Here is a 25,883-nt window from a genome sequence, read left to right as displayed (position 1 = left end):
ATTTCAGCTTGTCTTATAAACTGGTATCACACATTCTTGTGATAGTTTGGAAAAGGTGTTTTCTCAAGATTTATTATCTTGCTGATTCCAGAAATCAGCTTGATTTTTAACCAGTTCTCCTTCCTCCCTTAGAAGCCTATAGCAGCAGAAAAACTGAGTTATCTCATAAGTAAGATTGTTTTTAAAGGTTTAATTTTCTATTAGAAAATCTTGGCAAGTAAGTTTGGGAAGTGCAGTTTTGTTCCATCTTGCTGATCTTAATATTCTAGGGAAGCCATCATTTGTAGATGTCATTTGTAGAGTGTTAGAGATTTACCTATTTCCCTTGGGATTCCTGAACCAAATCATTTGTATGATGAGAGCTCAAGTGTTACCTGTGTTCTGGTGTGTGCCTATGGGTTGTCAGTGAGGGCTTGGACAACTCTTTACATTCGAATTAATCATTTCTTTTCCACAGTTAAAAACTCTGCATCAATTACTGGAGGTGCTACTTGCTCTGCTGGATAAAGATGTACCTGAAAACTGTAAAAACTGTGCTCAGTACTTTTTGCTATTCAATAACTTTGTACAGAAGGTAAGAAACCATTCATTTTCATGCTATTTTAATTTTAAAGGGCAAGAGCAAAGCAGTTAGTCATCCATATTCGTAGAAGGTTTAAGCAGCCCAGTGAAACTCTTCCAGAATTTTAGTATTCTCTTTTTATTCTTTTTTGAAAAGGAAATGGCTTTAAACACTAGATTAGAATAAAATCACACAAAAATATACCAGCAGTGTACTAATTCAAGATGTCCTTTCCAGGATCTGCATAGAAATTGAAATCTAGTGTTAATGGGTTTTGTCCTATAGGAGGCAGAACAACCAAGTAGACAGGACTGTTTACCCCAGTATGGCTTCTCTCTATTCCCCTGTTCTTTTTCCTTTTTAATGTAACATTTATTTTGCATATACTGATTCTTATGCACTTTATGCAATGTGCTCTATATAATGAGACAGCTTTTCAAAGGTGTGACTTACTGATCTGTATGATAATCTATTTCATTTCTTAGAGTGGAAAATGCAGTGTTTAGCCCATGCAATTTACTCTAGTTCCCCAGAGCCCTAATTCTCAAGCTACACAGGAATGTAACTGCTTCTTATTGTCCATACAGCAGGGTATAAGGGCTAGCAGTCTTCTTCTCAGACACTCTGCTTTGAGGCACATGATCAACTTCCTCCTTGGCCCCAACCGGCAGAGTAATCAGGTAAAGTTTATGTAGCATGTGTTGTGCTGTGGTTTGTCATTTCCATGGTTTTATGATGCTTAAATTAGGGATAAATGCTTTCCAGGTGGTAGGATAGGCTAATCCTTGGATTATTCTGCAAACTTCATGCAAGTGTTAGTCTGCCTATGCGTAGTTAGCATGGAAATAGCCATTTTGGCAGAAGTGAGCATCATGTTTCTGATAACAAAATTTTCACCAGCTTCCAAGTATTAGAACATGGTGATGGACCGTTAAGGATGTTGCTTTGCTTTAGCTTAGCAGAACTAAACCAGCTGATAAAGAGTTAACGAAACGTCTCTTTTGTCTTAACCAGAATCGCAGGTGGAGTTCAGCACAAGCACGTGAGTTTGGATATCTTCACAATACTGTAGCACTTCTTGTTTTGCACTCTGACGTCTCCTCACAAAGAAATGTTGGTAAGAACTATGATTTTTGCCTTCTGGTGGCTTTGCATTTCAGTTCCTTTGACTGGGAATAAGTTAGTGAGGAAAATAGAATAACCTTGAATGTAAGGCAGTAATGGTTAGCATGTGTTTAATTACTATTCATTTTGCTGTAAATGTACCAAGAGGCTGTGGCAAACAGATAGTATTACAGGCACTTGGGGAGGGAGGCTTGTGGAAATCCTGATAATGACATTATTGTGCCATCTCCCCTCCCCTGTATGCCTAAAAGCTCTTTCCTCAGTCTGAGCTGATGAATAGCAAAACATGAAATACTCTCCTAGGTATCTCTCCAGAGGCAGAAATTTCCAGATAAAGATAATAAAGGAATAAGTTGAGATCTTCAGTTTCCTGAAGGAGGAATTTCAAGTTGACTTTTTGAAAGAATAAGTTAATTTCTCTGTAGGGTTAAAAGTTTCTATAGTTGATGGAAAGTCAAATATCATAAAGTAAAAGAAGAATGATAAAACATTCTGAATCTGAATGTGCAACAGTGATAGGGAGTAAAACTAAAGCTCAAAGTACTGATAGTAAATAGGAACGTTTTGCTTTGACCTTCTTGCAGTTCATTTGGTAATGTCACTGAAGTAAATGACACTTCAGGTGTGTTAGAGATTACTTGGAACAGTATCATACGAGCTGTAAGGTGGTTGAGGTGAATGTTATTAGAGACCATAATGATGGCAGATGAGCAGCAGTGTCTTTTTAAGGTGTGTAGAACAAACTGATTTATTAGTGGATTGTTTTTGTATTTGCTATTATAGCTCCTGGTCTCTTTAAGCAGCGTCCACCTCTAAGCATCACCACTTCAGGTCCGCTTTTGACTCTCCATGAAGAAGTGGAAGCCTTGTTATTCCTGTCTGAGGGAAAACCCTACTTAATGGAGGTATCTGTTCTAAATTCTGCCCAGCTTGAACCTAAAAGTTGGTCTGATGTGATTTCTTTGAAGTATCCTTACATGAAAACACTGAGTATTAAAAAGCAGCCAGTGGGAGAGTGTGGTTATTATTTTGAGCCTAAACAAGAAGGCATTTCTGGTTTCTTCTTGACACCTTCTTATTCTAATACATCCCTAAGCTTAAGGGTCTGGTTTGAGAGTTTACAAAGACAGCAAAGGCAGCTGAACACATTTTGCAAGTGCCCATGCCCTCAGTTACCATCTCAGCCTGAGGAACTAACTTGAATTGCTCTGACCTACTGGGTCATGCTTGACCCAGGCCCTTGGAGGTGAGCAGCAGGAGCTGAATAGAGTGTTCTGAGGGCAGAGCTTCAGCTCACTGCACTATGTGGTGCTAGGAGAAGAAGCTGCATCCTTCCTGAAAAAGACTAACATTCTATTACAAACTTACTTAAAAATAATTATATGGCTGTGTCTGAAATTGTTTGCACTTTTCCCTTAGGTGATGTATGCGTTACGAGAGCTAACTGGATCTCTGTCAGTTCTCATTGAGATGGTGGTGTATTGCTGCTTCTGTAATGAACACTTTTCCTTTACTGTGCTACACTTCATCAAGGTAGGGAAATAATCAAGATAAGCTTTTTGCTTATCCATTTTTGCTCGGCACATTCCAAGTATTTCTTCTAGGCTTTCATCATACTGTGTCTTGTGGGTTATAATGACACTGGAATCAATATAGTTTGTTGGACTGGGGAGAGTGTTGGTGGATTTGGGGGTTCTTAGGTTTTTGTTGCTTAAAACAACAAATTTCTGTAAAATCTGTAAAGCTGTCTTTTAATTCTTTGTGTCATCAACATACTTTGCAATATAAGTAACTTTATATATTTTACATACAGACTCAGCTAGAAACTGCTCCACCTCATGAACTGAAAAACATATTCCAGTTACTCCATGAGATACTGGTAGGTGAAGGGGAAAGACTTGTACAGAACAGGTATTGTATCAGTGCATAATGAAAAGAGGCAGGACTGCCTTGGTCATTTCAGCATCCACATATCTCTTAATCCTTCCACTTGGAGTTTTTAGTACTTTTAAATTAATATCTTGATAATTCAGTGATAAATGAAACTTCACAAGTCTTTCTTGATTTTTTTCATATTGAGGTTGTTAAAACCATTCCATAGAATGAATACAGGGATCACACACAACTTACTTTGATCTTTTCTTTTCTAACAGGTTATTGAAGACCCATTACAAGTAGAGCGCATCAAATTTGCCTTTGAAACTGAAAATGGATTAATAGGCAAGTAAGACAGTGGGTGAACACTCCTGTCTCCTACTGACCTTGTGGTGATGACGGTTCATACCATCTCCTAGTTTCTAATCCTTCTGAACTGTTTTACTTCTCAGAGAAAACAGCTCCACACGTTTGAGTTAGCCACCACCACTCTAAGAAAATCCAAAATAAGCATTAGAATAGTGTAATAATGGCAAAGTGCAAAGGAATTTAACTAGGAAAAATGAATTCTCTCCAGCAACAGCAGTTAGTGAACCCAGAGAGAAATGGTACTTACGTACTTAAAAGAGGTCAGCAACAGAACTAAGTCTTCTGAGTAAGAAACAGGTCAAGGTATATACATAAGGGGTAGGGGAAAGTAGCTTGGATTAACATACCAGAGTAGCTTTTTGAATCCTGTAACCCTTAAAATTTAGTTTTTATTTTCTACATATCTCAAGAAATTACCAGTCTTTTTTGTTTTGTCAGCATCCTCATTACTATAAAAAGAAACTAGTTCAGCATGGAAGGATGATAATACTACTAAATGCAGGACAGACTCATAATCTAACAAGTGGCTCCAGTTTTTGCTGCTCATACAAAGTATTGTCTGTCTGTTTGATGCAGCAAATTACTGAAGTTACTAAAGCATTCAAAAGCAACAGAAAAGTCCCAGAAGTGATGAGATCTTATTTCATGTGAATCTGGAGAGAAGGCTTTTGTGTGCAAGAGAAAGGTGGGGTGGCCACATGGTGCTCAAAGAGCACCTCTGATGAAGTAGTGCAGCATGAACACCTTTCTCAGAGCTGTTTGGATGAGGAGCTGCTTCAGATTGTGGCTTTCACCTGATTTTGGATTCTGTTTCACTGAGAAGGAATATTTAGCTTTGTTCTTTATTTCTTTCTTATACTGCTATAGTCTTCTGTTTAATAGTTTCTATGTATGACTGATAGAATATGCAGCAATGTAAGACTATAGCTAAGTGGTTATTTTGTTTCTAGATAAACTGGTCCCACTTGGACCAATTCTGTTCTGTAACTTGGGCAATGCATGACCATTATTTCCTCTGCAGAGGAAAGGTGTCGTTATTCAATTGGGTTTTATGGTGAAGGCTTCAAGAACTGACATGAGTTTTGGGTGTGGAAGTTGCACTTGCACCTAGCAGTTTCCTTGCAACAGCAATGAACAGCATCCAGTCTCCCTGCACTCACAGTGGACTGTAACCTATCCATCACATTGGCTACTTTTACTTCCAGAAATGAAATCAGCAAATAATAGTTTCCTGTGGTCCTCACCAGGGTATTTGTGCATAATTTGCAGTACAGCAGTGCTGTCATCTTAACTGCCTGCTGTGCTTCAGCAGTAATTGAACTGGCAATTGGCAGTTCCCTAGCAATTATTTGCCCACTTTGGAGGTTTCACTACAATGTTCTTCCCCGAGTGCTATGGGCAGAGCAACTTTTGCGTGGCAAATGTGATTGTGACAACTTGGTGCAAACCTTTGTGCTTTTCCTCACACAATTCTGTTGAAAGATGTGGGAATTCATGGTATAGAAAACTTCCTGGAAGGAATGGCCTGGGGTTTTGCTGGAGTCTCGATGGAAGAGTTTCATGGCTTTTGAATGCTGCTATCCTTGTTTGTGTGAGGAAGCTGTAAACATTCTTCTAGCTATGCAAATTATGATCCAGGTGGAAGCTGGTGATCTGGTCCATTTATGTGGGTTTCAGACAGTATTTTTTTCCCTTCAGATAGATGTAACCATAGTGATTATCTAATATAGAATGGATTATAGGGAAAGAACTGCATCAGGAGAGAACTGTTTAAAATTCAGGTACTGCATTTGAAAGAATTACTGCATTCTCACTTTGATCTATTTTTAATCCAATAGAGTTGTGGAAGTACTCAAAACTGGCAGCAATACAGCAGTGTTTAACACAGATACTCATGCTAACATCTGTAAAGTAACTTCTGCCACCCAAGTTAAAATTCTGGCTTCATCTTTATGTTTTCAGCCTGGCTGGTACACAGGAATCTGAATTGTGGTTTCTAATCTGTGTGTTTCTTCTCTTCCCACAGCCTTGATGCACCACAGCAACCACATAGACAGCAGCCGTTGTTACCAGTGTGTCAAGTTCCTTGTTACTTTGGCTCAGAAGTGAGTAATATGAGTTTTGCAATTTAACCTCATCCCTACCTTAGCCCCCTCTGTGACTATTCAGGCTGCTACTCTTTCAGCTTTTTATCAGCTTTATCTTGTGTTACTGTGATATAAGTGATGCTCAAAGGTCGTGATAGTACATGTGTCAGTATGAAGTGGAATCTGTACTGATTAGTACCTGAGATGGATTTCTCTATAACAAGTGATAATTGCTGTTCATAAAGGCAAAGGTCAGGTACACCCTGTAGAGTAGGAGCCTAGCATTAAGGCCAAGATAAATGTAAGGTAACTGTCCCATACTTTGAAATATCAAGATTCCTAAATTCTCTGTTTAGAACTTGGCTTATGCCCCAGGAATGCATAGTTCTGAAATACGTGAATCTTTGTAGCATACTACTTAGTGTAAACTTTACTGGGCATTATTGCTCTTGCTAACTCAACAACAGGGCTGTGCAGTTCAAGACAGAATTTGCAGTGATAACAGTGCATCCAGAGGGCAGCAGCACAAAGACAAAGAAGTCTTTGCATTTCTTTTTAGGTTTGCCAGAATGCCTTGTTCATGACTAATGAATACCATTTCCATTTCCAAGGTGCCCTACAGCAAAAGATTACTTCAAGGAGAATTCCCACCATTGGAGTTGGGCTGTGCAGTGGCTACAGAAGAAGGTAATTTGGCTGTAACTTTACAGAGAAACTGTCTCTTGTTTGCAATGAGAATTAGGAAATCTCCATCCTCTATATGATTCTGAGATGACTCTAAAGGCAATGTACAAGCCCCTTCATTATTTATAAGGACAGTTTGGATGCAATTAAATCTGATGGCAAGTAAGAACGTCAGTAAGCCCCCACGTGTTTCAGGCATAAATGCATGTATAGTGAACAAAACCGAGTATGAATGGTTGTAATGATCATTCCTTACCATGTGGGGAAGCTTTCAATGCCACTGTATTCATGCTGGAAGGTTTCACTTCAAAAAGCAGTTTTCCTTTGCCTGTGTTGATGCAAGAGAATGCGTAAATGAGTGGATTCCTTATGGAATCATCACAGCTTTGCACAAAACAGCTGTTGACACATACAGCTTTTTCCTCCCACACGTGTAGGTTTTGTTCTTGGCCAACATGTCTCTAATAGGTACCCAAGGACTCTTTGGAAACATAAAACTCAGATGTGTCTGCAGTCAGGCAGGGCCATGCTTGGTCTCGCAGCACTGCATGTACAACACGATAACATCCCAGCTTCAGGCTGATTTGTGTCCTGACAGCTGCCAGCAGGCAGATGTCGGATACATGAACACCTACTGCACTGAACACGGGAAGCAGAATTAGTGGCATGCTTGCAGTGCAGCTGGCACAACCTGTTGTCACTCTTGAAACACAGTGGCTGGATAGTCCCATTTTTACTTCGTACTGGCTCATATAAACCCTGAATCCACCAGTGCTCAGCTGACACCCAGTAACTTGCACACATGTACAGTCACCAAATAAAGGAGGTGGTTGCTAGTTTTCTGCTGAGGGGCAATAGCCTCTCTGACCATTCTGGTTGCGTTAAAAGTGCATGCTTGTTCTTGCCCCAGATCTCCATCTCATTGCTAATGGGTTCAGGAAGCTTGCTCCAGACTTCTTAGTTCTCCTACCATCACAAGTGGATGAGGCTTTACACATGTAGAACTCATACAGCAATTTTGTGGTTTTCTTGCCTTTTTATGCAGATGTCTGAACATTATTGGGCTCCACAGAGTAACGTATCCAATGAAACATCAACGGCAAAAACCTTCCAGCGCACTATTTCAGCACAGGTATGTGTCACTCTTGAGGAGATGATGTTAAACTTGGTTTATTTCCTTTTTTGCTTTTCAGTCAGTATCTTTGGTTTTGGCAACTTTAGCGTATTCCAGTGCACTTAAGACCATTTTTCCTTTGGAAGGCCAGACCCTGGGCTTATTCCTGGAAAAACTAACTGCTGAATGATGTTAGTCAATACCTCCCAATAACCTGTGGTGACTCAGCCATCTCATACAGCAGCTGTATTGTTTCAGAATCAACTTTAAGAACAAAATATATTATGAAATGAAGGTATGACCATGGCTCATTACACTCTTTTGGACTTTTTCCAACCCAGGACACCCTGGCCTATGCCACAGCCTTGCTAAACGAGAAAGATCAGTCTGGAAGCAGTAATGGGTCAGAAAGTAGTCCAGCCAACGAGAACGGGGAGAGGCATCTGCAGCAGGTAACAATCAAATGAGGGCATGTTTATCTTCTGTTGCATTGCTTTGTTAGACAGCTTGATCCTGGGGATTGGGTCAGAACCATCACTGAATGCAGACACAGTAACTACGTACCTTAGAAAGTAACGTGCCATATCTTTCTCTCCCCATCCCTTGTGTGTATTGAAAGGGCTCAGAGTCTCCTATGATGATTGGTGAGCCTAAAAGTGACCTTGACGATGTTGACCCATAGAGGATACCTATGAACACAAGAACAGCTCCACTCAAAACATTTAATGCCTGGTACCTACTGAAACTGGAGTCCCGTTGCTTATGCCATTAGAACAGTCTGGAAGAGATGTGGCTTTGTAGGATCGGAGGCAATGCTGGAGGAGGTGGTTTCCCTGAAAGCTAAAAGCATTCTTTAGCCACGAAGGCTTCAGATCAATAAATGCTCTAGAAAACTGCATCTTCGCCTGCAGTAGCTTTATGACAGTCCAGACACCGAAAACAGTTGGTCAAGAAGATTTTCTCAAATACACAAACGCTAGTGGTTGAATTTTTATGTGAACATTAAATGAGTGAATGTAAAACTGTTGCTTTTCTGTAATGCTGCAAAACAAAATCCTTCTTTTGGTTTTTATACAGGAAAACAAGAAAAAAGAACAAAAACAAACAGGTTGCCCTTACGTATGGAGGGCAGATTTTTAATCTTTCTGATGATACTGAATAGGAATATTCCAATTTCTGTGAAGATGTGTGATGACTTACATTTCATTGTAAAATATTAGTTGAAGAATGGGTTTACATAAGGACTTCTCTATTTAATATGTCTCCCTGCTAATTTGTAAAGCTCATGATGAGAAGGCTCAGCAAGATTGCTCTGTAAGGAGAGTGATCCGAACAGAATGGCTTGGTCAAGGAGCTCTGGAATGGGTCATGTTTTCTGGTACCCTTCCAAAACCACAGGCGATTGGGAAGGGCCATAAAAGCAAAGCTTTGTGCTGTAGGCATACAAGTCTTTATTATTAAAGGTCAATTTAAAGAAGAAGAAAAAAGTTAATGAGTACTTCAAAAGAAAAAAAAAAGCACTTTAAGATGGAATTCTGTTGCAGTTTTACTCATTAAATTTTTTTTACGCTATGGAGACATATTGAATAAAACACAGTCTGGGTCATGGATCTGCAATCACTTGCTTGTGCTTTGAAATTACTGAGGAAGTTGGTATTGGTTGTATATGATGAATAATTCCTGGAGTGAGTTGGAGACACTGTTGTGCAGGTTTTATAGCAATTTTAACACGGGGAAAGAATGATTTGGCTTTCTTTGTATATTTTTCACTTGACCAGGCAACGTTTAAAATACCACAGCTCTTTTCGTTTGCTCAGAAACAACTGGAAACCAGTTGGGATGATTTGAGCACAGTTTTGTTTTCCATGTCAAGTGCAGTTCAGTGATTTCTGGCTCTGGATGTAAGCTTCTTTCTGTGCCATACAGCTCTTCATCTGTTGTACATTTTGCGTTTGTTGCATTTTCTGCACTGCTTTTTGCCTTTATTTATGGATTCTGCCTTACTTTAAAAGAAAAATTCTAGGAACAAACATGCACAGAAATGGGGGACATCTTAAGGAGTGCCTGGGTACCTCCAGAAGAGAGAAATTTGCCAAGTTAAAGGCACAACCAGCCAAAAAGTGCCTTTTTCTTTTCCTTTTTACATACCGCTGCTGAAACCAGCAGCAGCAGACAGCTTTTCACTCCTGTGCACTAATATTGAAATTAACCAGTCATTTCACTGTTGGAAGTAACCATTGGATCTGATTCCAGCTGTACAGCTTTATAACTTATTGCGGGTCAAGGGAGCCGTTGTCATCAACTGCACGTGCAAAAGAAGGAAGGGTGGCATTGTAGTGAACCTCTCACTTTCTTTTTCCCAACCACGTCTTCATAGACACGTGGCAGAGTTAGCGTTTTATAAATGTTTCTGATCATGTGCTGGGACATTTTAAATGTGATGTTTTCGCTTAATTTTGGGTAACTCATTTCTCAACAGATAACCCCTTCTTCCTTCCCTCCCTACCCCTAATACTGTGTTAATGGGTCATCACGAGAAGTGAGTACGCAGCAGTGATGGAAGAAGCTGGTCACGTTCCTAAGGGTTGGCACCACTTGGCACTTCAGGTTCCTGTTATTTCCTATGGAAACAACGTCCTCGATTCACCACGGGCCCCAGGGAAGCATTGCTAAGAGAATTGCATCGGGATGGCTCATCACCACTGTATACTTGAAACCAATACAAACTTTTTCATGGCTCTGCTCACGCTTGTACAAAGTCAATGGTTATAATTTGCAATAAGATGATACTTGGTCCATTATTTTTTGTTTCCAGCTGCTGTCATTTGAACCTGCTGAAGATTATTTTTTGGAAAATAGAGTTCAACAAAACTAGTTTTTGTGTAAATTGTGATGCATTTCTATGTTGTAATTTTTACTGCCAATCTTTTTGGATGAAAATGTTTTTATACAGCTTACACAATGTTCAGTGAAGAGCAGCCACAGCCCGCCTGTGAGCATTTGGGAGATACTGTCCAATTCATACATGCAGACATTTGGCACTGGAAAAAAATAGGCAGTCTTGATGAACAGTCTTGGGATTCCTGGTCAATGGAATAAAGTTATTCCTTTCACAGAAAACTAGTGTAATCTTTAGACTGCGCACACACTGCTACGCTGTTGTCTTGGTGATCCTCTTATCTTGAAACCTCTTAAGCCAGTCCGGCAGGTGATAAGCTCTGAGAGGTTGCTGTGATTCCCATTTTGGTTCCTGTCCAGAGTAAATCAAAGCAGCTGAGTGGCCTCCCGGAGCCTATATCCTTATGCCATAGCATGTTCACGTGCCCTGTCGGATTTGTATCTCTGTGCAGTTTCTTCTCCTGACCTTCTTAGCAGAGTGATTTACCCACACTTGCTGTCATGGATTAGACTGGCTTTTATGTGTCAGATACTAAGATTTGCAGGTGAGCTGGGCTTGAATTAATGCTGCCTCTTGTGAGGTGCCGAACACTGGACACACAGCTGTGCTACAGTGTCCTGCTCACCTATGCTGCCTTCATAAGCAGAACTAGGAGCTCAGACAGAGCTGACTTCAAGGCTCTGCCTTTGACTTCCACCCTAAGGACAAGGACTTCTGTGTTTCAAGCACAACCCAGCCTGTGCTCTCCAGTCATGGGAGCATAGACTGGGTATTGCATGCTGTGCTGACAGGACTATCTGCAGCATCCCTGGGCTTAGGGCTGCCTTCTGACTGGAAAGGCTTTTCTGCCTACCCCTATACCCAATACTAAGCAAGGACTGATCTCCTAATACTGTTTCCTTCCATCAGGCTTATGAATGCTTGAGCTAAGCTGCAAAAGCTCTGCCTGGCTTACTGTATGTGGAATGTGCTCACAGCTTGTGCTGGGAGCAGGCAGCAGCATCCTCCCCTCTCGCAGGGACGTCAGCAGAGGTGAAATACCTGATGTGTGTTTTGAGAGGTTTAAGCACTAGTAAGTCTGCTGAGAAATTACCAGCTGTGTCAATGCTCCTCAGGAGCTCTTGTAACATCCCTTATTCTTTTCCACCTCTTTGTGCGGAGCTCAGATTATAGCTGATGAAATTATGGGCTGTAATTATATGCATATTATATAATTACATGATTAGATTAGGGCTGGGCTCTTGCCATCGTGAGGTAACAAGCTAGAAATCATTGCAACCTTTCAAAGAGCGGTGCTTCCTACTGGGTCTCTGTCTCCTCCTGCCAGACGAAGCTGGAGTAATGATCTGTAAGGGTGTTTTTGATAGGGGACAAATGCCCACCCCCGAATAGCCATAGTTTGACAGGTTAACCTGGTGCTTTAGTTTTACATCTCTCCTTAGGTAACACCACACTAATTACATATTGCAGTACCAGGAGGCTGCTAGTCACTGAAAACAAAGTGAGCCCAGCTTCTGCTACTTCTGAGCCTGTGTCTGCTGCTGTGCATCCCTCAGAGCTTCTCTGCGTTATCTTCTTCATGGGGCTTTGATGCTTGTCAAGAGTGAAGCCCAGTGTTAAGCAACAGCAACAAGAAGCACAAGGGCACGTTCCCGAAAGCTGGGTCATGGTTTGTTTCCATAACTGGAAGCTCTTCCCACTGTTCTCTTCTTGCATGTGCATGGGGCAACACGGCTCAGCCCCTGGGCTCTGCTCCAGTCCTAGAGCCAGCAGGAGGCTGCCCACGCTGTCTGCACTGACCTCTGAGGGGGCCATTGGTCACCCAGGGGCACTTTATACCCCAGGCAGGGATCAGGGCTCGTTTTGGGGGAGCAGCATCCCTGCCTGGTGGTGGGTGTCATCTCCCCCTTGCACACTGCTTCCCCATGGGGTGTACATGAAGCCACACAACGGATCGGATCTACTGAGCACTGGTCTGTGAGTTTTATTTTAAAAAGACGTTTATAAAATGTTTATTTATAAAATTCCAAATAAATATTGAAGGTACAAACGTAAAAACCACGCTACAACGGGAGCTTTTTGTTCTTGCTTGTCTTTTAAAGGAATTACAGCCGCTTCTGGGTGTCTCGGGAAGACCTGAAAGGGAAACTGTGGAAGCAAAGCAGAACACCAACAGATCATTGCCTTAAGAACAAAAAACCCCACTACCAAAGCAGTAGCTGACTGTAGCAATGCAGATTAAAATCTAATCAAACAAGCAGGCTGGTTGAACTAGAGCCCTTACACTTGACTAAAAAGCAATCGATTCTCCTAGGTAGATGGGTGAGCAATTACAAAACTGTCCCAAAATAGCTAAACTATGATTGTCCAGGTGCAAAGCGGCATTGACTGACATGTAATGAGCAACTAAGGAGGAAAGAAAGGAGCAGTCCTCACCACGGGATTGCTGTTTTAAAGCTAGAGGGGTTTGTCATGCTGGGTGATAATGCAAACAGCTTTGAGATGGCTCATACAGTTGGGGTGTTCATAGACCTGGGAAGGATGCTGGGATCACTCCTGGGATGCAGCAGGCCTGCGAAGGGGCTGCTTGGAGACCTCTTACAAAGCCAGCCTGGGCCTCAGCCCTGCTATGCAAGAGGGTGATGAGCTTGTACCCCACCATCACAGCAGCCCAAGCCCGGAGGTTGCCAGCAGCTCAGCCTTGGGGAGGCTCTGAGATGGGCACTGATGGTCCAGCCCTGCCCTGCTGGGCACGTGTCTCCAGCTCAGCCCATCCCTACTGCCGGCTGCGGCAGCAAATGGCAATGACCACAGCGGTGCTGGTGCCAGGGACACCGGCTGCCACGCAGGCATCATCCACGCCGTAGGCTCCCATGGTGCCCGGGCTCTGGGAATGGGCATTGCAGCCCGTCAGCGTCCAGCCGGCATCGCAGGACACAGTCACCTAATGGGGGAGAAAAGGTCATCTCCATGGTCAGCAAAGGGACAGGGTCTGCCCGTCCCTCGTGGTCCTCAGGGTGATGTAGCCAGTGTCACACAGAGCAATCCCAGCTGAGGTTGTCCCAGTACAGGTCAGCAACTGGGCACACCGATTGGGGTGCCAAAGCCAACCCAAACCCCATTAGGGCAGCAAAAGGACAAGCAGAGATGAGGACACCATTAGAGAGGAGCATGCACCATCCTTCAACAGGGGAGACACAGGGTAGGTATAAGGAAGTTCTTCCCTGTGAGGGTGTTGAGGCGCTGGAACAGGGTGCCCAGAGAAGCTGTGGCTGCCCCATCCCTGGCAGTGTTCAAGGCCAGGTTGGACACAGGGGCTTGGAGCAAGCTGCTCTAGTGGAAGGTGTCCCTGCATGTGGCAGGGGTTGGAGCTGGATGAGCTTTAAGGTCCCTTCCAACCCAAACCATTCCAAGGTTCCATGATTCTATCCCTACCTTCTCCACAGCATCCAGGGATGTGTGCTCCTTCACCCGGCACTCAAGGCTGGCAGCAGGGCAGCACAAGGCATGCGCCATCACCTCCGTCCTGCTGGTGCAGTGCCTGGGCTCCCTCTCCAGCCCTGCAACGGGTCTGCCACTGTCACCCAGTGCTGCAATGGGTGAGTGGAAACTGCACCCTGTGAGAGGAGAGGGGCAGTTGGCACAGGGTGCCCGTGCCAGCATCCCAGTGCTGCATCACCAAAGGATGTTCCCTGATCCTTCCCCACCTCCATGCAGCACACATCCCCCTTCCCCATCATCCCAAGCACTCAGAGCCACCCAGGTCCCAACGCTCTTCAGGAAGAACCCCCTTGGCCATCAGGCTGTAGGCTCGAGGCTCTGTAACCCGCTGTGTTACCGGTCAGCACGTGGTCCCTCGGGGAGCAGCCGGCCCCTTCAGCCACCCTGGAGCTGGCGTTGATTTGGCACTTGTCCCTAGGCCATGTGCAGCACCGGGCGATGGCATAGACACCCTGGCCCCGGAAAGCATTGTGTGCCACGCACTGCTTCTGCCTGTCCTTCTCCTATGGCAGGGGCAGCACGGCATCACCGGGGTGCTCCTGGCCTGAGGACACCCCTCTGAGGCCAGCAGGCACCCCAGGGCCATGCCGAGTCCCCACACGCTCTGCTCACCTCCATGTGCTCGCCCAGCCTCCTGCCGCTGCGGGAGAAGCTGGAGCAGCTGAGCATCTCCTCGGTGCCGGTGCAGCGAGCCACGGCCGTGGCGTGCCGGGTGAGCCCCGAGCGCGCTGACCACACCGAGCGGCAGTACAGCTGCTCCCCTGCAGTGGGAACATGGGGGGCAGTGCACCCACAGCAGCACCCAGCACCCAGCCACGCTGCCAGGTCTACCCCTGCCCTCTGCATGGAGCTGCGCTTGGGCTCAGCCATCCCCGGCACAGCTCAGTGAGGAAAGTGCCTTGCCATAGAACCACAGAATGGTTTGGGTTGGAAAGGACCTTAAGGTCATTCAGTTCCAGCCCCCTGCCATGGGCAGGGACACCTTGCATTAAACCATATTGCTTTCACCCAGGTGCTTCTTTTCCTGCCGAGCACCCAGCAGGCAGTGAGGTCTTTACCTGCACCCAGACGGGTGGGCAGCCCAGCCACGCTGTTGGGTGTCTGGAGCTGCTGCTCCTCAGGGAACCAGGCCACATCCATGACGTTCTTGGTGGCGAAGTGCAGGAGGCGCTGCCGGAGCTCGGCGAGGCTCAGCTGGGGCTCGGCGCTGAGCAGCATGGCAGCAATGCCTGTGGAGAGCCCGGGGGTCACAGTGAGCACAAGGGGCCACAATACCTCTGAGCAGCACAACTCAAAAGGGACAGGAGAAGGAATCGCTGCAACCCATTACCCGCACTCATGGGATGCAGGAGCTCTGAGCAGGTTGTAGCACCCATCCTGCCAACCCCAAGGCACTATAACACTCAAAGGTGTCCCCAGCACAGGCAGGGGCATGCACCCAGGACCAGCAAGTGGAGGGCCAGCCCTGCTGCCACCCTGCAGCCCAGCTCACCCGCCACGTGCGCAGCCGCCTGTGACGTCCCACTCTGCGCCGTGAAGCACGTGCTGCAGTCGCTGGAGGCACCAATGATGTCGTCCCCTGGTGCAAAGAGGTCCACGCAGCGGCCAAAGTTGGTGCCCAGGGTGCCGATGGAGGCGGGTTGGTCCTCGCTGTTGGTAGCACCAACCGTGATGACCTGCGAGGGCAGTGACAGAGGGAGATGTGGACAGGATGGGGCTTGGAGCAACCTGCTCTAGTGGAAGGTGTCCTTGCCTATGGCAAGGGGTTGGAGCTGGATGAGCTTTAAGGTCCCATCCAACCCCAGCCAACTTGGACAAGCCCAGGGACCCCCACAGCCCGTACCTCTGGCTCGGATGCTGGTGAGTACAGGCAGGCATCATCCTTGTAGTTACCGGCAGCCGCAATCAGCACCACCCCGATCCGCGCCATCCGCCGGCAGCCGGCATTGAGCACGCGGCTGTAGGCACCGGCGAAGGGCAGCACCACCACCAGCGGTGCATAGGGCTGAGCCTCCATCGCTGCCTTGATGAACTCCAGGCCTGGAAGGGACAAGAAGAGGGATGGGAACCATCACAGGATGGGGATGAGGCGGAGGGAGCGCGCCCGTGACTCACCGATGAGGGTCCCGCTGACCGTGCCCTTCCCCTGGCAGTTCAGCACACGGAGGCTGCGGATGTTGGCACCCGTGGCCACGCCGGCGTCGCGCCCGCCCAGTACCCCGGCCATGTGTGTCCCGTGGCTGTCACACTTGCCGGCCTGGGGCAGGCAACACGGCTTTAACACCTCTGCTCATCGCATCAAAGCAGGTTTGCAACCCCACAGCGTCCTCCCCAGCCCCATCCCACCCCTTGTGCTTTGCGCCAGCTAAACCCCGCTGAAGAATAAATCCTTACGGACAGGGATGCAGGGAGCCGTCCCCAGGGCTGTGCTCCCACTGGGCTCCTTAATGCAAGCAGTGATAAAGCCATGCAACGCAGCACTAGCATCCACTGCAGGGCACAGGCCCTGGACCCGGGTGTGGAGTGGACCTCAGTTCCCTCTTACAAAGACACCCTGACATGCACCCATACACTCCAAAACTGCTTTCCCCAGGCTCAGCCACACTCCAAACTGAGGTCCCAACATCCCCCAGGACCACAGCTCCCGCTCCTGCATGTCCTGCCCAGCATTTTGCCACAAGCCAAGTGTCTCTCTTGTCCTGGGAAGCCCCACAAGCCCGACCAGGATTTAGTGGGTGCAGGGGAATGCTCTTGCCGGGCTGTGGCACGTCGGTGCTCACCTGCCGATGGAAGCGGGTGCCATCCTCCTCGGGGACGTTCTCAAAGTCAGTCACCAGCACCCTGCCCTCGATCTCCCGGTGGCTGCTCTGCACACTGGTGTCCAGCAGGTAAATCTCCACCAGGTCACCTTTATCTACCAGGGACACAGCCCAGGATGGGGACAGGAAGGAAACCACCACCATGGTCAGCCCAGTCCCAGTTGGGATGCTCCTATATCCCCATGGTTCTCCTCCTCATGCCCCAGCGCTTACTGGGAGGGCTGTAGGCACTCGAGCCGGGCTGCGGCGGCACGATCCTGCCCAGGTTCCAGGGGATGCTCTGTGCAAAGACGCATGCATCCTCCTCGACGTACTCCACATGCGGCAGCTTCAGCGCCTGCGGGAGGAGACCCAGCGCCCGGCGCTGTGTGACCACACTCCTATACCCCCCTACACTGGAGCTTCCTTCCACCCGCCCCGCCGCCCCACGCACCATGTCCAGCACGTCGCTGCTCATCTTCACCAGGAAGGCGGGCAGGAGGTGGAAGACGTGCAGCAGCTCGCTCAGGTACCCTCGCCGAGCCGCCCGCGCCTGCAGCCTCCTCGCCGTGCCCCGCACATCGGCCCCTCCGCTGCCGGCCCGCAGCACCACCACGTACCGCCCGGGCAGCCGCCAAGCCGCCTGCGGGGACGCAGCGCTTCGGTCTGGGCTCACACACACACACACACACACACACCCCCGTACCCGCTTCCCCCCCTCCCACCTCCCCTCCTTTCCGCCGCCGTCGCGGTGTCACCTTAGCGGCGCGGTGGAAAGCGGCGGGTCCCGGCGGGGCGGCCCCGACGGCCGCTGCCTCCTCCTCGGCGTCCCCCAGCTCCCGCACCAGCTCCTCCGCCAGCTCCGCCGCCGCCCGCGCCAGCAGCAGCGCCAGCAGCAGCGCCAGCGCCCGCGGGGCCATGCCCGCAGCCCGGCCCGACGCCCGCAGAGCCGCGGAACCCCGCGGTCCCAGCGCGGCCGCCGCTTTACCCGGCGCGGCTCGGCTCGGCTCGGCTCGGCGCGGCGGGGCGGGGATCACGCCACCACCGCCGGCCCCATCGGCCCACCCGTGCGGGTTAACCATTAACGGGAACGGGGCGAGGGCTCTTTACCCGGGGGTGAGGGGTCCCCCGGGGCCGCAGTGCCCCGAAGGGAGCTCAGCGCAGGCACCCAGGGGCTATTTTGAGCAGGCTTTCATGTGCCTCTCGCTGGGTTACTTCAGAGGTAAATTTCCATGGAAGCCTCTAATCCCGTTTGGGCATTTTTTACACACTCGTCACGCAGAGCAAGCACCGGGGGTGAGGTTGGTGCTTTCCCATGGCTCTTCACCACTGCTTTCCAGCCCTCCCCTCCCGCAGCGCCGGGCTCCCATGGGGCCCCGCTATCCCTGGTGACCTTCAGCAAAGCCCTTCCCCTTCCCTGCTTTCGAGGGAAATGGGGGTTTAGTGGGGTTTATTAGCTGTCTGTAAGCTCCTCGGAGGTTATGTGTTTTATATGGATGTATACGCTTTATATGGATGTACGTGTTTTATATGGATGCATATAAATGTAAATGGTTTATATGGATGTATATGCTTTACATGGATATATACGTTTTACAACGATGTGCATGGTTTATATGCGTTTATATGTTTTATATGGGTCTGTATGGCTTTAAACTGATGATGGAGGACAGATTTAGGTTAGATCTAAGGCAGAAGCTCTTCCCTGTGAGGGTGCTCAGGCACCGGCACAGGGTGCCCAGAGAAGCTGTGACTGCCCCATCCCTGGCAGTGTTCAAGGCCAGGTTGGACACAGGGGCTTGGAGCAAGCTGCTCGAGTGGAAGGTGTCCCTGCCCATGGCAGGGGTTGGAACTGGATGAGCTTTAAGGTCCCTTCCAGCACAAACCAATTCAATGGTTCTATGACGCTTCAGGGCAGCTTCACACTGGAGAGCCCCATTTCGAAGGGGACAGTCCCCTGCTCCCTCCAAAGTCGCTCACTTTCTTTTTGCACAGGGAACAAGCCATTTCCAAGGCATGGATGGAGAGAGCCCAGGAGGCGGGTGAAGGTGGCAAAGCCCCCCCGAGCCCTGCACATACCCTCACATGCTGAGCAACCTGGGGAGGTCTTGCCATGAATACCCAGCCCCAGTGCCTGTGCAGGGGGTGTGAGGGATGTGCAGCCCCGCAGCCCTCTGGAAGGAGGGGATATCTGAACAAATACTGTATTTTTAATGAAGATATATTCAGAAATAGCCCCAAACTTGCCCCTTGTAGAGAAGAGATCTGATTGATTGCCATGCTGGCACATGGGGTCACTACTCGAGGCAATTCCTGCTGCTGCAGAGCAGCGGTACCCTCCGGCTGTGCCTGCGTCCTGTTGAAGGGGGAGGAAGAAGAGAGCAGGAAAGGTAACAGAGGAGACCCCAACAAGGGCAAAGAGGCCCCTAAATCCCCTGCTGCCCTCCAACACCAGGGGGGCTTGGAGCGGTCCTCCACAGAAGTCAGGGTGATGCTGGGATGGGAAGCCCCAGAGGCAAAATGTGCAGCCCTGAGGGTTTAGGACAATTCAGTACAATTTTGTTCTTTGAGATAACACTCCAGAGCCCTAAACTCGAATACTTTTGCACCAGCCGGGAATCGAACCCGGGTCGCAAGAATGGGAATCTTGCATGATACCACTACACCACTGGTGCGCTGCGAGGCTGATGCCCTCGTCTCGGCTGAGCAGCATCAATGGCGACAGCAGCAAGCAGTGGCAGCGGGATCCCTTCTTTTTCCCGTCCCGTCCCCATCCTGTCCCCGTCCCGTCCCCATCCCGTTCCCATCCCTTCCACATCCCGTTCCCCTCCAGTCCCCCAGTGAGGTCTCCGCGACAGCAGCGGTCCTGGGGGATGCGTGGCCCGTCCCTGCCCGTGTCGTGACCGTGACCCTCATAGGGCTGCAGCGGGCGGGCGGCGGGGCCCTGCGCTTCTCGGAGCTCTAATGCCATGCAGGAATGTCCCGCTTCTCACAATGTTTAACCTCCATCCGAGCTGAGCACTTCGGCTCCGGCAACCTCTGCACGGCGGTCATCCCACCCTTAGGCACGGCAGGGATGCTTCACGGGGGATGCGGGGACCCAAATCCAGGGGGCTCTGGGGGGGTGGAGATGCTCTGGTCCCCATCCCAGCCCTCTCCCCTGCTCCTTCCCAATTAAAAGCTTTGGAAAAATGAAGTTTCTTTGGCCATAAGCGGTAGAGTCCAGGACAGGAGATAGGCAGAAGCTCTATACACAGCTCCCACCCTCGAGTCAGAGCAGCATCCTGCCCCAGGCACCCTCCAGACCTCCATGAGCATCCCTGCAGCCGTCATGCTCCCCCCCCCCCATGCCGGGAAGGACAGGCAGGAGCCGAGCAAGTGTAAACAATTGGGTAACGCTTCCTCTCGGGCAGCTGCTCCCAGTCCAGCCGGCAATGTTTCGCAAACACCTTCGCTCCCCACCCTCCTGTTGCCCATAAACACCAGAGAGCGTGGGGTGCTGCCTGCCCTTTTCCCCTTGGCACTGCGGTGACGTGGAGGGGAGCTGCAGGAGCACCAGGAAGAAGCGAGGCTCCAGGCAGAGCCATGTCTTGCAATGCCCTGGGTTGTCCCCACCCCCCCAGTGCAGGAAAGGATGGGGAGCGTTGTTTCCACAGCTCCCATCCTCCATTCCCCTCAGGTGCCGGGGGATAGCTTTGCCCCTGCCTTTGGGCTCATCAACCCACATAAATTTGCCGAATCATAGAACCAGCTAGGTTGGAAAAGACCTTTAAGATCATCAAGTCCAACCCTCACTTCAGGACTACCAAGGTCACCACTAACCCATGGCACTGAGGGCCTCATCTCCGTGGTGTGTGAACACTTGCAGGGACGGTGACTGCAGCCCTGCCCTGGGCAGCCTGTTCCAATGCCTGAGCACCCTTTGGGGAAGGAATTGTTCCTAACACCCAGTCTAAACCTCCCCTGGTGCAGCTTGAGGCCGTTTCCTCTTGTCCCATCCCTTGTTCCTTGGGAGCAGAACCCAGCCCCTCCTGGCTCCATCCTCCTGTCAGGCAGTTGTAGGGAGCAATAATGTCCCCACTGAACCTTCTCTTCCCCAGACTAAACTCACCCAGGTTCCTCAGCCCTTCCCCATCACACTTGAGCTCCAGGCCCTGCACCAGCTCCATGGCCCTTCCTTGGCCCGCTCAATGTCTCTCTTATAGTGAGAGGCCCAGAACTGAACACAGGATTCAAGGCACTGAAGCACTGCTCTACCAGCACACGCGTGCTCCCAAACCTCCTGGGGCTGCAGCATCCACCCCAGCTCTCCCAGAGCAGGGCGAGGGACTCAGCATCCCTGCACTGTTGGACCCGCTGGTGCTTTGATCCGAGCGCAGATGCTCTGCAGAGGCTCAGCCAGGCAGATCCCCACGGCCCCCAGCAGCAGAAGGCAGGCAGAGGTCACAGCTCTCACTGCTGACTGTGTGCTGCTAGCAGCCTGCCCCCCCATCACCCTTTCCCAGCGTGAAGGCTGCTGCTGCAGGGGTCTCAGGATCTGATTTTAGTTCCAGGAGGCTTTAATGGGTGGGGAAAAGTCTTTTTGGACATCTCTGCCTCACAAAGCCTGCCTGGGGTGAGGACACCTTTACCCACCTGCACACCCATCACAAAGCTGATGCTTTCCCTTCCCAAGCACATTATTTAGCCCAGATCCTGCCCAGCCCAGCGTTCACCTGTCCACCCAATGGGTTCCAGAAGGATGTGGCCATGCTCCCCTTGGGTTCTGACGGATGGCATCCTCCCAAGCATCTGGGTGGGCACAAGGGGTGCAGCACGGCACAGGGGTCCGTGGGCTCCTCCACGCTGCAGGTACTGTTCTTTTGGGGGACAACCCAAGCCCCTTTCTTCCAGGCTGTGACATCTGTGTCCCCTCCATGAGCTGAGTCCATGCCAAGCATCCGTTCCCTCCAGGAAATCAGTTTTCAGGCTCAAAAAGGCAGTCGTTATCCTTGAGCAGAGCATCCGGCCCCTCCGGCAGCCCATAATAGAGGTCATCCTCCTCTGTGGTGCCTTTATGGGGGTGCTGTGCCCCCGCCGGGGTGCAGCCGGAGCGGGTGGATGGCAGGGTCCGGCCCCGTGGCACGGGGCTGCTGGGCACGGAGCCCTCCAGCGACGGCGTGTCCATGTCCTCCAGGAGGGATGCCAGCGGCGCGGGCCCCAGCGCCGGCCGGGATGGGCTGCGGGAGCATGGGGATGAGGGGTTGCACTAAACACAGCTGGAGACGGGGGCTGCTGGACCAGCAGCACGGTCCCAGCATCACCAGTCCCCTTAATGGGTGGCTGGGGCCCTATCTCAGCCCCCAGTGCCTGCCTTTATGGGGATAACCTGCCTGCAGGTTGCTCCTTCTCCCCATGGGATGAAGCAGTGATTCCCCTTGCGTGCTGCGCCAGGGAGAAAGCAGAGCCTCCCATCCCACCTGTAGCTGCACTTTGGTAGAGGAGGTGCCCAAGTCTTACATCCCAGTGCTGAATGGTGGCCCCCATTGCCTGCAAAGCACTTTTGGGACTTCCCAACCCAATGCATGAGCATCAGATGTGGCGTCTGATCTGAAGGATATGTACTGAGCATCTCATTTCTGTCTATGTCTGACCAGGAATTTGGGATTTATTCCAGTGAGAGGCATTGTTTGTATTTATATTTATAAACTGAAATAAAAGCAAAATGCAATCTACAACCAAAAGCAATTCAGATTTCCTTCCAGTAAACAACCTGGTGCTGAGGCTCCCCATGGGCTGAGGGCTGGAATTCCAAGGGGGTCAGGGCTGTGCAAGCAGCAAAGACCCCTCTTCCTCCTCTCCCTCCCTCCATACCAGAGGTCCAACCCCCCCCCCAGTTTCACCCCACATCCCGATCCCACGAGCATCACATACCAGCTGCTGGGCGCTGCTTCCAGCTGAGGGGACAGCTCTTTGGGGGGGTCCCCAGTGCCCCCCAGCTCCTGGTGCACCTCTGCTCTGGCCTGCAGGGCTGGCTGGGAGCAGGCGTGGGCTCTGTGCTGGGCAGGGGGGAGCAGGGCCGAGCCCACCCCCTGCCTCTGGACCTGCTCATAGGAGGGCAGGCTTTTCTCATAGGCATCGCTGACCTCTTGCTTGGTGCCGGGTGCGAGCGAGCTGTGGGGTGAAGGAGGGACGGGGGGTGATGAGCAGGACATGGACCCCTATGGAGATGCTCAGGGACATGAACTCAAGACACCATCAAGTGCTCCAGGGGCCACCGAGGCCACATCACAGCAGCAGAGCCCGTGAGTCCTTGCAGGTGGTACCCACAAGAACACATCCGGATGCTTTGAAGCCCTCAGCATCACTCAGGCTCCAGCCCTGGGGTGGGGGGGGTTCATTCATCCCTTGCCTCCCGCACCCAGGCCCCTGCTTGTCATCCTTTGCTGCAATAGGTGTAGCTGTCCCCAGTGCCAGTGAGCTCGGACACTGCCCTTGTCCCCGAAGGCACACAGATAGCGGTGTGTACCGATGGTAAACCGCCGCCAACGGGAAACCCGGGGCAGGGTGCTGGGACCTACCGGGTGTCCTTGTCCAGCAGCACGATGGGTTTGTGCTCCAGGAACCGCTCAGCCTCGAGGTCCACAGGGATGAATGTTATCTGGGGAGGGGAAAGAAATGCATTCCCCTACGATGGGTATCGAGGGGGCCCTCGGCCCTTGTTAGCACTGAAAGGGACCGTGTCCCTTCAGGACAGTGTCCCTTCACCTGGAATTTGCTCTTTTCCCAGCACACTTGCTTGGAAATGGATTTTTTTTTTTTGCAGGAAATCAATGAGGATTGAATGAACCCAGCACGGCCCCGCTCTCAGCACCTTGTCTCCAGGGGGTCATGTGTGTCCCTGAGCCATGGGGGGTCCCGGGGCCCATACGGGACAGCACCAAGGGTGCCCTGTCCTTGAGCCCTGAGCACGGTGACAAAGCCACATCTGCCTCCTCACTGGAGCTGAGCTTGGCTTTGGGGGGAGCTGGGGTCAGCTTCACCCTGGTCCATGGGGACCCAGACGGTCTCAGGGGTTCCATTTGGTGCTGGGTTCCCCTGTGCCACCCCACACTTTGGGGTACGGCCATGGGCCACCCGGCAGCTCCCAGGTGAGTGCCACAGCCTCTCCTTGGGAAAAGCCTTTCCTGCCAGCCCTGTGTCCCAGGGCAGGGATGCTTGGCTGCTCTGCTGTGCCCTCTGCCAAGGAGACACAGAGGTGAGGGTGTGCTCGGGGGCCAGGACCCTCTGGCACCCATGACCACCACAGCCCCTTCTTTGGGAGCCCACCAAGACCCTGATCCCCATGGGGGGAGCAGCATTTTGGGGGTTGCATGGGAGAGATGAATACGAGATGATTTCCTTGGGCTTGTTCCTCACTGACTGCTTGGCACTGAAGCCCCCAGGCTTGGGGAGGTGCAGGGGTACAGGGGGTGAGGGAGGGGGGCCGCATCCTGCAGGCATCAGCAGGGAGGCGTAGCAGGGCACAAGCCTCCAACACCAACCCTTTCCCTTCTGGATCACTCAGATTTCCCCTGGGATCTGCCTCTATCCCAGCCAATGGATGGAAAAAACAAAGCGCAACCCAAGGCTACAAACCCAAACCCAGGTGAGCCCTCGAGCCCCCCACCCCGATGGCACAGAGACAGGATGGACCCTACCTTCGGGTAGCACTGGCACATGCTCCAGGTGATGCCCACAGCCACGAGCAGCACGCCCAGGGCGCAGAAGGTGATGTAGATCTGGGGCTTCTCCACGCTCATGATGAACATCCCCGTCATGACCAGGAAGAATCCCAGGATGATGAACCCGTAGCGAAAGGTCTTCTCCTCGGCCATGGGCTCCGGGTGGGAGAAGCAGGCGAGGAGAGATGCTGGGAAGCCCGTTCGGCTGCGGGTGCTGAGCACCCCTCCGGGGGCAGGGGGGTGGGGGGGGAAGGCAAGGAGAGGTTTCCTGCTCCGGAGGCTGCGGCTCGGCTGCGGGCTGAGCCCGGTCCTGCCCAGGGCTGAGCCAGCCGGTTCTTAACGGGTTTGTAATGAATGCAAACACGGAGCCGCCGTTCACACTCCAGTGGAGCCGCCCGGCACGTGTCCGGGTAACCTTCCCTGCGGGAACAACGCGGATGGACCCCGAGCCTCGGGAAGGGATGGGGAGGGAGAGGGGGGCATGGAGGGTGCCTGGGCACAATGGGACTTTCCCAGCTCTGGGGGCTGGAGCTGGGCTCGGGCATAAATCAGAGCTGGCAGAGCCCCAGGTAATGGGAGCTGGCAGGGCCCCAAATAAAGGGATGCAGCACGTATTCCAGGGCTGCGGGGCTGCGGCAGGGAAGGAGGGAGCGCGCCGGGGTCTGGACGGAGGCTGGTGGGTTGGGACAGGGTGCTGGGGAGCCAGCAGTGGGGCTGTGAAGGGGAGGCTAAAGCCAGGGAAGGATGGAATGGGGTTGGTCCACGTGCCCTGCGTTTGCTTAAGATGGAGCTGGAGCGTTGAAAGGTGTCCCCTTCACACCACACATCCAACAGCAGACAGCGGTGGTGGATTTAATCCCCCTTCAGTTTGATCCCTTGCTTGCTGCCCACACGGGAGCACATGTACCCGGCTTCTGAAAAGCAATCTATTGTATCCTAAAGAATGTTTTGTGCTGGCTGCAGCAGCTCATTACTCTGGTGGGATGGAGCAACCAGCAGCAGCAGCCCCCGGGGCAGTTGTCCATCCACAGAATCCCAGACTGGTTTGGGTTGGAAGGGACCTTAAAGCTCATCCAGTTCCAACCCCTGCCACGGGCAGGGACACCTTCCACTAGAGCAGCTTGTTCCAAGCCCCTGTGTCCAACCTGGCCTTGAGCACTGCCAGG

General features: G+C 50.8%; 3 protein-coding genes and 1 non-coding gene across 6 annotated transcripts in view; 1 reads left to right on the top strand and 3 right to left on the bottom strand.

Moving 5' to 3' along the window:
* The window catches only part of USP24 (ubiquitin specific peptidase 24), a 66,884-nt gene extending 55,948 nt beyond the window's left edge, over positions 1-10,936 (top strand). For both annotated transcript variants that reach the window (XM_062623099.1, XM_062623100.1), the window contains 12 exons: positions 458-574; positions 1,150-1,242; positions 1,577-1,679; positions 2,471-2,592; positions 3,107-3,220; positions 3,501-3,566; positions 3,841-3,907; positions 5,958-6,036; positions 6,630-6,705; positions 7,748-7,834; positions 8,158-8,268; positions 8,436-10,936. In XM_062623099.1, coding sequence (XP_062479083.1) covers positions 458-574; positions 1,150-1,242; positions 1,577-1,679; positions 2,471-2,592; positions 3,107-3,220; positions 3,501-3,566; positions 3,841-3,907; positions 5,958-6,036; positions 6,630-6,705; positions 7,748-7,834; positions 8,158-8,268; positions 8,436-8,498 — 1,098 coding nt within the window. In that variant the 3' untranslated portion in view covers positions 8,499-10,936. The remainder of the gene's footprint in view (positions 1-457; positions 575-1,149; positions 1,243-1,576; positions 1,680-2,470; positions 2,593-3,106; positions 3,221-3,500; positions 3,567-3,840; positions 3,908-5,957; positions 6,037-6,629; positions 6,706-7,747; positions 7,835-8,157; positions 8,269-8,435) is intronic.
* A 1,740-nt stretch (positions 10,937-12,676) lies between these two features.
* PCSK9 (proprotein convertase subtilisin/kexin type 9) lies at positions 12,677-18,253 on the bottom strand. 2 transcript variants are annotated; one of them, XM_062623103.1, is made up of 12 exons: positions 18,230-18,253; positions 17,469-17,657; positions 17,249-17,372; positions 16,997-17,130; positions 16,332-16,473; positions 16,060-16,256; positions 15,709-15,892; positions 15,275-15,445; positions 14,829-14,977; positions 14,554-14,719; positions 14,151-14,332; positions 12,677-13,659 (listed from the first exon to the last, which is right to left on the bottom strand). In XM_062623103.1, exons 2-12 carry the CDS (start codon positions 17,490-17,492, stop codon positions 13,492-13,494), a joined length of 1,641 nt encoding a protein of 546 aa, XP_062479087.1. In that variant the 5' UTR covers positions 17,493-17,657; positions 18,230-18,253; the 3' UTR covers positions 12,677-13,491. The 2 variants fall into 2 exon arrangements, with proteins under 2 accessions (XP_062479087.1, XP_062479086.1); XM_062623102.1 differs by lacking the exon at positions 18,230-18,253 and adding an exon at positions 17,773-17,992.
* Positions 18,254-19,618: 1,365 nt separating this feature from the next.
* On the bottom strand, positions 19,619-19,689 carry TRNAG-CCC (transfer RNA glycine (anticodon CCC)). Its single transcript has one exon. It is a non-coding gene; the product is annotated as a tRNA-Gly (tRNA).
* A 1,980-nt stretch (positions 19,690-21,669) lies between these two features.
* BSND (barttin CLCNK type accessory subunit beta) lies at positions 21,670-25,132 on the bottom strand. Its single transcript, XM_062623098.1, has 4 exons — positions 24,694-25,132; positions 23,575-23,654; positions 22,928-23,167; positions 21,670-22,233 (listed from the first exon to the last, which is right to left on the bottom strand). Exons 1-4 carry the CDS (start codon positions 24,868-24,870, stop codon positions 21,972-21,974), a joined length of 759 nt encoding a protein of 252 aa, XP_062479082.1. The 5' UTR covers positions 24,871-25,132; the 3' UTR covers positions 21,670-21,971.
* Positions 25,133-25,883: the final 751 nt, after the last annotated feature.

The sequence above is a fragment of the Pezoporus occidentalis genome, unplaced genomic scaffold (genome assembly GCF_034315485.1).
Source record: "Pezoporus occidentalis ecotype Australia unplaced genomic scaffold, CSIRO_AGI_Poc_V1 ctg25, whole genome shotgun sequence".
NCBI lineage: Eukaryota > Metazoa > Chordata > Aves > Psittaciformes > Psittacidae > Pezoporus > Pezoporus occidentalis.
This window is presented reverse-complemented; position numbering and strand designations above follow the sequence as displayed.

Coding starts and splice junctions, on each gene's coding strand:
- PCSK9 (XM_062623102.1), bottom strand. CDS start 17,934: ATGGCCCCGCGGGCGCTGGCGCTGCTGCTGGCGCTGCTGCTGGCGCGG. Junction 16,474..16,996: donor GCACCCGCTTCCATCGGCAG/GTGAGCACCGAC, acceptor TGCCTGCCCCAG/GCCGGCAAGTGTGACAGCCA. Junction 15,893..16,059: donor CACCAGCATCCGAGCCAGAG/GTACGGGCTGTG, acceptor CTGCCCTCGCAG/GTCATCACGGTTGGTGCTAC.
- BSND (XM_062623098.1), bottom strand. CDS start 24,870: ATGGCCGAGGAGAAGACCTTTCGCTACGGGTTCATCATCCTGGGATTC. Junction 23,655..24,693: donor TGTGCCAGTGCTACCCGAAG/GTAGGGTCCATC, acceptor TCCCCTCCCCAG/ATAACATTCATCCCTGTGGA. Junction 23,168..23,574: donor CTGCTGGACAAGGACACCCG/GTAGGTCCCAGC, acceptor TTCACCCCACAG/CTCGCTCGCACCCGGCACCA.